The sequence below is a fragment of the Peromyscus californicus genome, unplaced genomic scaffold, assembly GCF_007827085.1.
Source record: "Peromyscus californicus insignis strain IS unplaced genomic scaffold, ASM782708v3 Scaffold_19__1_contigs__length_69161282, whole genome shotgun sequence".
NCBI classification, from domain to species: domain Eukaryota; kingdom Metazoa; phylum Chordata; class Mammalia; order Rodentia; family Cricetidae; genus Peromyscus; species Peromyscus californicus.
In genome coordinates, this window is record NW_026294491.1 from 67,107,573 (window position 1) to 67,121,250 (window position 13,678).

Here is a 13,678-nt window from a genome sequence, read left to right on the forward strand (position 1 = left end):
TCAGGCCACATTGTCCTAACTTACAGGAAGTTCTAATAAGACATAGCTGAACCGGTTCTAAATGGCTTTATGATTTAGATAAGATTCCCTATTGCAGTGGGAATCAACATTGAAAAATACTTTACAGCCCATAAAACCATCAGAAACAGAATAAAAGAAACAGAACTAGATATTCAGTCATAAATGCAAATTGACTCTCAACAGTCCATCTGCTCAAATACGCTCCTCACTTCCTTGTGGGTCCTCAGTGGAGCAGATTATTAAGGTCAATAAGCATACTAATGATTCAGCTGAAGTAATTTAAAAAAAAAATTTACCTCGACATTCCACATGAGCAAAATGTGTGTTAACTAAACCAAACTGAATTAAGCCAATTTTTAAAGCCACAGTCTATAAGGGACCAACATAAGGCACAGGCTGCAGCTCTTTGAATAAAATGTTCTCTGCTTTGTCTGAGAGGCAAACAGGACGACCAGCAACTTCCCAGCCCCACAAGCGCACCATTACCTTTGGCCTGGGCAGCCGAGCTGTGCGAGTAGCCTAGAGACAGCAACGCCATCTCGATCAGCTGGTTGAAAAGCATATCCTTTCTCACCAACACAAATTCTGCGTGTTCCTCCTTGCAATCATACTCAATGGCGTTCTCATAATGTTCCACCACGCAGAAAACTGGGAGCATGGTTCCTATCAAAAGGACAGAGAGAAAGACAGAACACCAACAATCTTCAGAAATAGTCTGGAGGAGGAACACCTAAGCTATGAAAATAAATCTTCACCACAGTGAGAGGAGTCAGAGCCTCCCAGGCAGACTGGGGAGACACAGGCACACAGACAAGCATGCAGTCACTCGCTGTTTGAAAGTTGCAAAGGAAATGCTTTAATTTCCTTCAATTGAACTTGGTCCTATGGTAACACAGGCTCGCCTCTCATTTTAACAGTTCATCCTCCAAAGCAGTGAATGTAGAATTACTTCTCTGACCAAACAATAATGCTGACGAGAGACAAATAACTGTCTGGTCTAATTTGCTGTCAGGACCTTACAGTATGCGACAGAACTGCGCTCGTCTTCATGGGACCCACCTTTGTACTGCATACATGCTTCTGCTAATAACAGATTCCACTTGCTTGTGTCCAAATTATCTGACGATACAATTATTTTCCTGTCCTTTTCATTCCTTCCTCTAACTGGGTCCATAGAAGGAACACAAAACTTAACCAAACCGATGCTCACAGGCACTGTTCCAATGCACACAATGTAGAAAACTTACACTTCTATGACTGCTCACTCCATCTACCTGAGGAGAAAGACCTGACAGCAGCCATAAGTCTTTAACATTAACAATTCCTGCTACATTAAATATGGTAAGAATGGCAGAGAGGGAAAGGAAAACTGGCGTTATTGAGGTTACTGAGATGCATGAGAAGCAGACTCTGCATGGGTCTGATGCTTCTCTGTTGCCTTACTTCCATCCAGTGCAGTAACTCAGTGGCACAGCCCACACCACTGTGGGGAAAGAGGCTTGGTCTAGAAGCCTGGAAGCCGTCTGCGGTGGCACTCAAGGTATTAATGCAGTGCACCGTCAGATTCCCAGCAGTTACAGGAAAGGGTTAAAAACAGATGCATCTGAACGGTACTGTGGCACACTGCCAGGAGGGTATCATCTTTAGCATAAATGATGACAAGGGTTACTTTAACAGGGCACCCAGGATCCCCAATTAGTTCTACAGTATCCCTGCCTGTGTCGGCTCCATACACTGGACTCACACTGGACTCGCAGATCCCTACTAACTTCTGAAGGTTTAAGTGCACATCAATCGCTGCTGAGGATCAGCATTCCCTATTGCCAGAGAGACACTTTACAAATTCTCTATTTGCTTGTTTCTGCTGAACAAAAGCCGGCCATAAAACAGCTACATCTTTCCACATGTGTGTCTTCACCAAAGCTTTGTGAACTGTTCACAAGAGATTCCAGCTCTGACAATTAAACCCCTTTAGGTTTACTTAGAAAAGCTCACAAACTCATTCGGAAGTACCAGCAGGCTAGGCATGAAAAACAAGCCGCAGAGCTTGCCAATATTCTTGTCATTCATTCAGCTGTTTTATACCAGCGAGAGAACCCGTCAGGGATCAGAAGAGAACTTGGGGAGACCGCAGCAAAAATAGCAATATGCAAACTGGTGATTTCTTCCTTGGCTTGAAGGTATTTTGGCAAAATCTCTTAAACAAATAAAAACACCCAAGCCCTTTTTTCAGTGCTTTCTCAGCTTAGCCACAATTTTTATCTAGCACCTGTCAAACAGAAACCATGCACATGAAAAATAAGATTTAAAGAAAGGAAAAAAAAACTACTGAAAGGCTTACAATTTTTTGCTTTTTGTATCAAGCACAGAACCTTCTATAATTAAGCTGCATTTTTAAGATATGGGATTTTTAATATAATACATTTTTTAAAGCATTTGAGCAGGAATGAGATGACCATGTTCTGGCTCCTTCTTCCTGCCTACTGGTGTCTGTGGAGTTGGGGTAGCAAGCCAAAAACATGTATATTGGTTTCTCTTCTCATGGACTCAAAACAGAGGTGTCAAACAGGGAGCAGCTTTTCAGACCTCAGCGCTATGAAATAACTGAAACCTTTCAAACCACTGAAACAGTCTGGATTGACTCTGTGTTTTATTGATCAAATTTAAAGGTGCCTTATAGATAATAAAGGTGGCTACGGATACGGTAGCAACAGGATCATCTAATTACAAACCCAGTGCTAGATCGTCTCAAGAACTGTCACGGCTGCCCTCCTGTTAGGGGGGTAATGTTAAACAGGAGCCTTCGCTGGACTGCCTGATTATTCGAGCTCGTGTTTGGCCAGACTTCCAACTACAGCAACTCCATAGCCTTCCTGCATTAGAAAGGGAGAGTACTGGTCACTGCTGAAAGCTAAAAATACCACATGATTTAAACCTGAAGGCAGTCTGAGAGGCCTTTGCTGGAGGTTTATGAGCCTGTGTAAACAGCACGGCTGCCATAAGGAGCAGTGGAGTCTGTAGAATCCTTGTCTAAAACTGTCCTGGCATTAAAGTTTGCTGTGCAAATATCACATAATACCAGAGACAGCTGAAATCTCCTATTTAGGAATTTATGGAACTTGTGTGTTTGCAGGCGTCAGGAAGCCTTTTTTATAGAGCCTCAGCGCTACACGGTACAATATTAATGCACTCTGTTTGAAAAGCCATAATAAATTATATTTTTAATGCTCTTACCCTGGCTTAAAGATGCATACATTCTTGGCAAACAATCAATAAATAGGGTAATCATGAGTAGAGGCCAAAGAATTTGCTGAAGTGCTGTTTTTTCCATTTTTAATAGATAAAGATCTAACAATACGGACTGCTGTGTCTGTTTATTTCAGGATCAATATATTCTTTGTTTTCGCCAAACCAAGGAAAAAAATAAATGATTGTATGATAAATGTTATGCATCAAACACAATGAAATTCCTCAGCCCCTAACTTTCTCTACTTAATATTCGTGGTTGGTAAAAGATGGTATTTTATTCTTTGCTTAGCAAAAGCACAAAAAGTCTGACTACCCTTATGTGTTATTCAATGACAAATAAAGACCCCAGTAAGGCACAAAGGACACCCCACAAAGGAATCGCCCTGTTGGGACAACAGTGTCCAACACAGGCAAAGTTGCTAAAATTGCATCAATTTAATTTTGGTAGAAAACCACTTGTTTATATTTTTTTCCCTTTATAAACTTGCCTAAATTTTCCTTTCCTTTACCAAAAATACTCAAGTATAGCAAAAATTAACAACTAGAATCAGCAAGTTTTTCCACTGTTAAATAATTACTTTGCTCTTCAGAAAATAAACCACAATAAATTACATCACAAATGTTTGATCTCATGTCAGATCCATGTCCTGAAATCCCCTTACAGTTAGTAACCTCGGGAAAAAAAAAACCTATGGTAATTCTCAAGCAACCTCAGTGTCTTACTCTTCATCAGGGTAAGTTCAAGCAGCAGCCACCTGCACATCTGTAACTGCAGCAGTATCTACAAATGGATCTTGTGTAAATGAAGACTATCCAAATGTTCTAATGCTTCCAGTCTTGGGTAGAGAGAAGCATCACTCAAAAAACAGCACTCACGCTTTCAAAACATGATTGACACCACAGCCCAGAACGCCACTTAATTTCACATCAGAAAGAGATCTAGAAAAAGAATATACACAGCATGTTCCAGCCCTACAACTCCACACAGGGTGGCCTTGGGCAGACACCAAGCAGCTTTCCAGGATCTGGCTGGCAAGTATTTACCTTTCCTAAGGTTGGTTTTCATCAGATGGCCCGAGTGTTTTAAAGGCACTCCCTGCATCTTTGCACCTGTGCTTCCAAGCCTTCCTCTTCCTAGTGGGCTCCCGTTCTGCTCCAGGCGGGCAATCTTGGCTGGTGGACCCTTCGGATCACTCACATTGTTAGACATTTCTGAATGCTCTTTCCCCTGAGTTGCCTCGTTCAAATGATCCATACTCAGTCACTGTCTTACAGATCACCTGCCAGAACTGGAAAAGAAGACGTTATCAGTGGGTGGAGGGCTGTAGTTATGCCTGCCCCATACACGTCTCATCCCTAGACATTTCCCTCCACAAAACACATTTGTGCAACTACGTAATGATCTATAGACTGTGTGCTTCTATGTGAATTAACAGAATATTGTGGAACCTGTACCAACATACATGAATAAAAAAGTAATTTCTCAGCTAAAACTCTGAGGAAAATGGGCTTACTTTCAGAACAAGAATACCACAAGGTAAAAAGAAAATAACAAATTAAACTCATGCATTCTCAATTTTTAAAAATTAAAAATTAATGACAGACTATGACTGCAATACTTCTAATGAAGGATGGAAAGATTATCGGTGTAAAGCATCAAGTTTACTAGGAGCTCACACTCTAACATACATTGCAATCTATGTTACAAATGAAAACCTCAGCAGAACACCACAAACACCCAACGCTTTTTAACTTGCCACTTGCTTTATGAGCTAAGGCAGCAAGAAGTTTCCCCCCTCCCTATTTAGCTAAGTTTCAAGAGTTCCGTGCTGTTAAAGATCTCAAGCTCTGGACAAATATGTGACTGGATCATTTCACCTCTAAGCACACAGGAAGGAGTGAAGGGCTCCTTTAAACGTCTTATGTCTTTTAGCAGGACAACTTGTCTTTTGGAGTTAATATGTTGGTGTCCATTGCTAACAGGATGCTGTTAATTTAAATAGCAAAAAAAAAAAAATCTGAAAATATTTTGTGATTTGTGATCCAAAAAGTGGATGTGTGAAGCTCAATTTAAAAAATAATCCTAATAGTATTGACAAAACACAACCTCCATTATTAAAAAATAATCAGGATGCAAGGAAGTTAGCATCATAATTTCAGAAAAATGTGAATTTTTAGTTTTATTAAATATTAGACTTCAATTTTGAATGCGGTTTATAATAAAGCAACTGGTACAATATACCAAAGTTACTTCTAAATTATATTTTTAAATAGGCTAGTTAAACAGAACAAGTAAGCAGAATTACGTTATGATCTTTCATTAACCTGGAAATATTGGGGATATTTAGGAAAGCCAGAGGTAATATGACAGCACTTTTTCCAGCTGTCTAGTATTTTGAAATATCTTATATACTTTAAAAAATAATTATTATACTCAAACTCTATGGACCTGGATCAACTGAGAGACAGTTTGTGTTAGCACGGCTTTTCTATAAACAGTTTTCTCTCATTAAGTCCGTCCTACTTCATCCTATAGAATCAAGAAACGGGGACAGGCATGCGATCTGGGGGCTTAAAGCAGCATTAAGAATGACAAACCAAGAACTACAAAGTTTGAGAAATAATAATAATAGTTATTAATCTTTGTACTCGAGGGCGGCACGCTGAGAACTAAAGGTTTACCCTTGATCCAGGTCCATCTGTTTTTGTTATGAGGTTCATTAACAATAAATGCATCTCTTTAAATCACTTTTTATCAAGATCACTCCTTTCCATTCTCTTAAGCAGCAGTCTAAAGCCAAAATTAGAGTGATGATTATTAAGTTATTCAAAACATTCTTTACATTTCATGTGGATCATAATGCAAGGCTGATTTCTCTGAAATTGGTTGCCTTACCCTAGAGCAGAAGATGAATTTCAAAACATATGAATTGAACAGAAAAAATTTAACCCTTGGGGCAACTTATGAGAAAAAAGGGGGAGGGGAATTCACAACAGCATCAAAGTTAATACTACAGAACATATTAGGCGGTCACGAGGTCAGCAGCACTATGAGCTGTATGTACAGCAAAAGAAAGGGGTGGAGTTCGATTTAGTTAATGTACTGACAGTCAAAATATCACATAGGTCATGAAAACTGTTTTTTGAATAACCATCTACTAGACACTAAGTCATTCTCTAAAAGGTTTGCATTATAAAGCAAAATTACATGCACATAAAACACCCAATTTAATACTCCTTTAAAGTCTATGCCAAGGCGAAAGTTCATCAAACCTCAAGTTGGAGCTGAATCCAGCCACTGCCAACAGGCCTGCCTGGACTCACAACAGCGACTAATGTGATCACAACCAATGCCCATCTCAAGAGTTTGAGTAACATATTTTAAAAGCCATTTTAGAGCAATGTATGGATGGCACACAGAAAGCAGGCTACTTTCCGCAAGTCCCATTTCCCTGTCCATAAACTAAGACCACAGAGGATCCTTTCTGGGGTGAACTCCATCTCAGTAATTATTTCCCTTAAAAAGCAGGAAATAAAATCAAGAAATCCTGGTTTAAAAAAAGTATATATTTTTTTCCTTTTTTTTTTTTGCATCGTGGGATCCCTTTTCAAAGAGTTCCTCTTAAGGTCGTTTTCTTCCCGACAGAACCCCAGAAGCACATTTTAAGAACCCGTGCCCTTATCCATTCCATATGGCCGGCCCGATCCAGGCCAAGCTTTCGCTGTGACCTTTTAAAGAGACAAAGAAACAAACTACTATCTAGCAACAGCAAAGCTGCAGTTTTACTGAGTGAAATTAGCAAAACCAACCTGAAACTCACCACTTCAAAACTTGACAGCATATAAATAACAAAACAAAGGAGATTTCCTTTGCAGCCCGGGTTCTTGAAGTGAAGTTCAAGACTGGTGTTTTCTATGTCCTTTTATTATTATTATTATTAAAAAAAAAAAAAAAAAAGCAGCAGACCTGAAGGCGACTTCCCCTGAAATTGTATTATTTTCTCTTTCCTTACCCCCGCCCCGCTAGGCGGGGGGAAGGGCAAAAATAAACAGCTAGAAGAGTAGATATTGGGGGGCGGGGGGGGGGCTTTAAAAAGTCACAATTCGAAAAAACAGCATAGCTAGCTTGTAAAATGTCTAACCTCAGAGAACAGGGTTTGGAAGGGGAGGAGGGGAGAGTGGGAAGTAGGGAGGAGGGAGAAGGTAAAATTGATCTGACAAGTGATTCGGTGGGGGTGGGGGGAGTCGTAAAAACAAAGCGGAACCCGTTAGGAGCTGTACACTGGTGGTACTGGGGAGGAAAAAAATCACTGCGGACAAGGACCCCAGGAATGGTTGGGAGAGGGGGGAAAAAAAGGTACCCTCGCCCCCTCCTCCTGCTGAGCTCCTGGGAGAGCGCTTAAAGTCCGCTTGGTGTCACCCTGCCAGGCTCGTCCGAGACCCCGGAGCGCCAGGGAAAGGCCACCTCGCTTTCTTCCCAGCCGCCCCCTCCCCCTCCTCAACAATCGCGACTGCGATTAACAATCCTTAAACTTTTTCCCTACCGCCTCGCACCCCCACCGAAGGTATCTAGCAGGGGCCTGAGAGGGTGAGGGGCAGCGGGTCGCGCCAAGAGCCCCGGGAAGGCACTAGGAGGCCACTTGGGAGGCCGGCGTCGCCGACAACAGCCCCGGGGACCCTCTCCCTGCCCATGGACGCTGGGACCCGGAGCGCCCGGGAGCACCGACGGGGAGGGAAGAGCAGGGGGGAGGGGGAGATCCGAGGGCAACCCCGCCGCCGCCTCGGCGGCCACTCGCTCCCCGCCCCCTCCCCCCAAAAGTCGCCAAGCTCTCACTCAGCCCGAGTCGGAGGTAAACAAGGAGCTCGACAATGGCAGTGGGACTTGGGGACGCAGCCACCGCCCGGAGGCCCCCCAAAACTGATGCGGAGTTGCGCGGAGGGCGGTGGGTGCCCGGCTGCAGGCGGGGTCCCCACGCGGGCGGCGAGGCCGGTGTCGCCGGCGGCCCGGGAGAGGCGCGCGGGGGTCTGCGCGCGCTTGTGAGCGCAGCTCCCCGGACGGCTGCCCGTCGCTCGCTCGCTCGCTCGTGTCCCCTCGCGGCCGCTCTGCCCCCATTAAACCAGGAGTTGACTCATCCCGGCCGCGGTGGCCGCTGCCGCGTCGCGCTGGGCTCCGCGCGTCCTCCCGGGCTGCAGCCCTCGCCGCCGCCGCTGCTGCCGCCGCCGCCGCTGTGGCTGCCGCTTCTTCCTCCTCCTCATTTTAATGCGAGGCACCGGCTGGCAGCGCAGCCTCCTCCCGGCCGCCCGCAGCCTGCTACCCCGGCGGGGCCGCCGCGTCCCGGGCGCGGGAGGGGGAGGGCGGGCGGCGGGGGCAGGGTGCGGGAGGGCCGGGAGGGACCGGGCTCAAAACCCGGGCTGGAGGGCCGGGATCGGGGGAGGGGCGGGGGCGGCGGCGGCGGCCCGGGAAGAGCTGAGTGGGGCGCGCGCTGGCGGCCGGGCGCGCGAGCATCCGTAATGAGCCGCGAGCGAGAGAGGCGGGCGGCCGGCCGAGTGTACACAATGCCCGGCGGCCGGGGGCGCGGGGAGGACGCGGGGGCGCCCCGGGCAGGTGCGTGCGGGCAGTGCGGAGGAGGGGCGGCCCGGGGACCCTAGGCGGCCCGGAGGGACGGGGGGCGGGGGCGTGCAGGTGGCACTTGAGGTGGGCACGCAGCCGGATGTGGCTGGAGTGAAGAGCCCCAAGGAGTGCCTGGGTGATAGGGCAAGAAAGGCGAGAAAGCCTGGAGACGCTCTCCCCAATACTTATTCTCAAAGGAATGTGGTCTCTAAACTGCCAAGAGTGACATCCACTAACAACTGAGTCAGGGCTTTCGGAGCAAGTCAGAGCCACAGATAGTCAGATACTTTGGACTTCTGAAACACGCGGCCCGTAGTGCTGGAGTTAAACTAAATTTGGGTCACTGGAAACACACCTGACTTGCTATTACAAAGGAAAAGATGTCATCATTCTTAAAATACTTCCCATCGGGCGAATATTGGAAAGTTTGGGTTGGTGAATGCATCTGTTGTAGCAATACTTTTGTGATCAGGAGAAACTAAATACAGTCCACATAAAAATGAACACCGTAACATCTCACCCAAAATACAAAATGCATTATTTAATCACTAAGGTCTTTAGTTCACCAAAAAGCAGTTCGTCAAGCAAGAGCCAAATGTTATATTTTGAAGAACTATTTTGAAGAATGCAGTAGTAGGGAAAAGATGTAGGTCTGAAAAACATTGTGTGATACAGTTTTTAAAAAAGCAACAAGTTAGGACAACCACAGAGATAAGGACGAGATATGCAAATGAAGCTCTTTAAAGCGACCAATACGCTCTAAGGCACACTGTTTACACTAGAAATCTAAAAAAAGCAGAAGGTACAGGAAATTATGGCCTCCTGGGGAAGGATGAATTTAGGAGAAGCACAAAGAAAATAGATTGCTCCAAGAGCGCCCAGGTTTCACCCACAGACCGGAAAGGTTAGTTAAAATCAAGGAAGGCAGCTGTGAATGGTGGTACCAAAGCCTTGAGCAAAAAACATGTGATAGTGAGACAGAAACATGCCATCCAAAACAAGGGAAGAAGTTTAAACAGCTTTCACCACAAAGGCTAAGAGTACTTTTTTAAAAAGTTGAAATGTGTGGGAAATGTGGTGGCTATTTACAGTATAATAATCAATAAGGAAAATACAAATACAGCCAAATATAGCACTTGTGTGGGAGTCTATATTGTGACTGGAGGCTAAACTTATTTTGAAAGATATTTGATATTTAAAAGAACAAACATGATTAACTTGATAAGAACAATGATGTTTTTCAATAGGATGCATTAAAATTTCAGTCTCCAATGTGGATATCTGAATAGCCCTTCAAATTGGTAATGCCTGACATGTTTCCCTGAAACCTAACCTTTCTTAGTTGGTACAGTGTGTTCTAGTGTCATGTTGGATGAATTAACAAACAATAATAAAAAGAGAGAGAGAGAAATTATACTGGCCTACAAAGGCAACAAAAATGTCACTGGTTCATCCAACTCTACTTCAATTGAATTCTTAGAAAAAGACAGAAGGAGCAGACTAGCCAGCGGCTGGTCAGGACAAACTTGGAGCTAAGAGACAAGAACGCTAAAAACAAAAGAGTTTTCTAAGATTACAACACGGGAATGAAAATAATGTAAATGTTCCTCCAATAATTTTACACAAATAAATACGACAAAATGCCTGACTGCCTCCGTCTCATGATGACCTGATCAATGCTAATGTAACCTGGGAAATTTTAATCTGAACAGCACCTTTCATTCAGGAATCACTATCTGTTCATAAACAAGAAACATAAAAGTATATAATAAGGACTGATATGGCCTTGAGAAAATGATTGAATAAATGAGCATAATGGCATCTGATAATGACTTTATTATAAAGAGTAGCAATAGAGTAAAATCATCAATCAGTTAATCACACACATTTCCCTAAAGCACATTTTTTTTAATCCCAAAACTGTATGTTTTAAAAAATAGAATGGGTAAAATGGCACACAGCTGATACCTAGTGATATGCCATAGTGATGGGCTTTATTACTATATATGCTCATGAGAGTGTGTATATGTGTGTGATCTTCCTCTTTAGTACACTCACTATAGCCACTAAGTATTGGCCAGTAAAACTCAATCAAAATAATACGAAAGAATAAAGATAATTATATCACCTTCCAAGATCTATTTGAGCATGAGTTACCATGTTGGGGGTGGAGGGAACATTACCTGAATCTACAGGAACAGCTTATTTTTAGCCCTTAAGATGCAAGCAAGTATGGAAAAAAGTTAAAACAAAATAAAATTTATAGATCTTGCTATCAAACTGGAGAATTTCAGCAGCCTCCGTCCTGTAGCACCAGTGCATGGATGCAGTCAGAACAGAGTGCATCCATCTTCTCTCCTGTGAAAAGGGCATCGAGACAGACTACACATGGGAAGTGACCGTGAGATATACCAAATACACAAGACTGTTAAAAATGTAACAAAAGGACTGCTGCATGTTCCAGATGTTAGCCAAAGGCATTAAAAAAATATTTAGAGTTCTGAATAGTGTGCATAAACAGAGAAAGCATTTAGAACCTGAATGCTTTCAGATACTACAGCTCCTCTGGTGACTGTGGTGATGCAGCAGTCACCATCAGAATGCTTTCTACAGGCATGGTTTGGATTTGATCGTTTTTAATTCAAATACAGTTGGCTGTCTCCACTCAAAACAGCTCTATCTATGTAGCACATGGCTTTTTGTCAACTCTTTGTTTTTGGTTTTAGCTGCAGGTGTTGTTTTCTATATATGAGTTTCTGGGACTATGGTCCGTGTTGGCCATATAAGGATGTCTATTCAAGCCATATGTTTTGCTGTCATGTGTCTCATTTTGTCTGTCTGGGATGTCAGTACTGATTTCCACATAGTTTCTTGAATGGACAAACACCAATTTGCTAGAACAGAGAGGAAACACTGGAGTTGCAGCCCAAACAACTTCAACAAAACATATTTTGGTGAGGAAATGCAATATCCTGTAAACATTTGCAGCCTCTTGTCTCATATTATCTATGACCAACATCATGACAACTGCTTACAGTTTGAGAAAAAGTTTGCATTCTGTGTCTGCATGTAGTTTTATAAGCTACAGCCCACATTTTGGAGGTCATGGAAGGGCATATGCTAACTGACCTACTCTGATATCTGTGGGTTCTGTAGCCAACTTGACCCAGCCTTGAACTTGGGGAAGTTCAAGTGCACCACCTCATAATTTTCTCTTACCAAAGTCCCCGACTAATCCTACTAGAAGTTATGGGCCCTTGTATATATTCTTGTAGCAATCTGTATTTCTCCTTTATAACAATCATCGAATTCTTACTCAGCTAACCATTTGAGTGATTATTAGTCAAGCAAACATCTCTCTTATCAGGCTGTAAGCCCTATGAGTGCAGAAGTATCGCTAATTGCCATAGATCAAGAACTGAATGCAGTATTCCTGCAATATTTGCATTTTGACTGCATATAGAGGAGCAAAGAGCCCTCTGTGCCATTTGTAACCAATCTTCACCATTAACTGCACAACAGTACTTACGTATTGCAGAAGTGCGAAAGCGGAATACTGCAAAAGGTTTTTATATCACTCAATTTTCAATTAATTAAAATTACATAAAATTTACAAGTTTGTTCTTCCCACCCACTTCAAGTGTTACATAGCCACATGGCTAGTGGCTCTCACAATTGCAGTGTAGACTGTAGAACACTTACTTCCCCCCTGCAGAAAGGCAACTGGGCAGCACTGACCTGAAGAACTGTAAAAGATGACTAAGGGAACCCAGGATCTGCTCCGAAGGAGTCTTACAGGTGCTGACTGGCTTTCAGACATTCTAATGATGTCTAAATGGAGATCATTTTCCATTTTAAAATTAGCCCAAAGATCTGTAATGTTACATGGAATGAGACTAGTGTACCACTGAATACAAATTTAAGGTAACTTTCCAGACATGTCTGCACTTGAGAGGGTCCTGCAATATATCTGCAACAATATGCAGTCATTATAAATGCTACTTGCTGTGAGTGCTTCAATACCATATACGAAAAGGTATAAACCACAGTCACTGCATCCCTCTCTCAGCTTCCTCGTGATGCTAACACAAACCCCTTAGCTGTGGATCTTTGTACAGCTCTAACTGTAGATACCTACTCAAACTGGGAGAGTATCCAGCTATCAAAACCTGGTACACTGTAGAAAAAAATGTCAGAGGCTGGAAAAGGTTGCAGGAGAGAGCAAAATATAATGATGGTGAACTTCAAACCCAGATTTCAAGGGTTTGGGGTTTTACCCCCACCTCAAGTAAGTTGGGTTCAGTTATAACCAGACTGATAGTTACCAAAATTATGTCCCCTAATTCCTCTGAGGTTGGATGTAAATGCTCAAAGATAACTTGTGATGTTCTCGACAGACAGGTCATTATCACTGCGGTGTTAGCAGTCACAGCTGGCAAGGCGGCTGGGCCTTTACATCGCCAAAATGGACTTTTACTAGCAAGGATTTATTGAACAAAAGTTTTCAAAACTACCTTTCCTTCCACAGATGTTAATATGAATCTTTCTTTTACAAGGTATAGTGGAAATAATTTCATCAAAATTGGTATTTCTGTCTAGACCCATATCTAAGATTGAGTAGAGATCAGGAAAGATTCCTGCAGTCGCCACCGAGTCCACTTAGCGTAGGACCACCAATGTACCCGTGTTTCCAGACACCTGGTTTTATAGTATGGCTCCTGAAATGAATGAACATCATGCTCATTTCTCCTGGGATTCTTTAACATACAGCTTAGTTTAACCTTGTTGTCCAAAGCC

The 13,678-nt window shown here is 43.1% G+C and overlaps 1 protein-coding gene across 9 annotated transcripts in view; it reads right to left on the reverse strand.

Annotated features, from left to right (window-relative positions):
* Positions 1 to 13,678, reverse strand: part of Satb1 (SATB homeobox 1) — a 95,940-nt gene that overhangs the window by 68,086 nt on the left and 14,176 nt on the right. For 3 of the 9 annotated variants that reach the window (XM_052745622.1, XM_052745620.1, XM_052745621.1), the window contains exons 2-3: positions 4,315 to 4,559; positions 508 to 684 (exon numbers count right to left, since the gene is read on the reverse strand). In XM_052745622.1, coding sequence (XP_052601582.1) covers positions 508 to 684; positions 4,315 to 4,525 — 388 coding nt within the window. In that variant the 5' untranslated portion in view covers positions 4,526 to 4,559. Of the gene's footprint in view, positions 1 to 507; positions 685 to 4,314; positions 4,560 to 5,952; positions 6,781 to 7,080; positions 7,221 to 13,678 lie in introns of those variants that run through there. The other 6 variants (XM_052745624.1, XM_052745618.1, XM_052745626.1 and 3 more) reach the window with 4 other exon arrangements.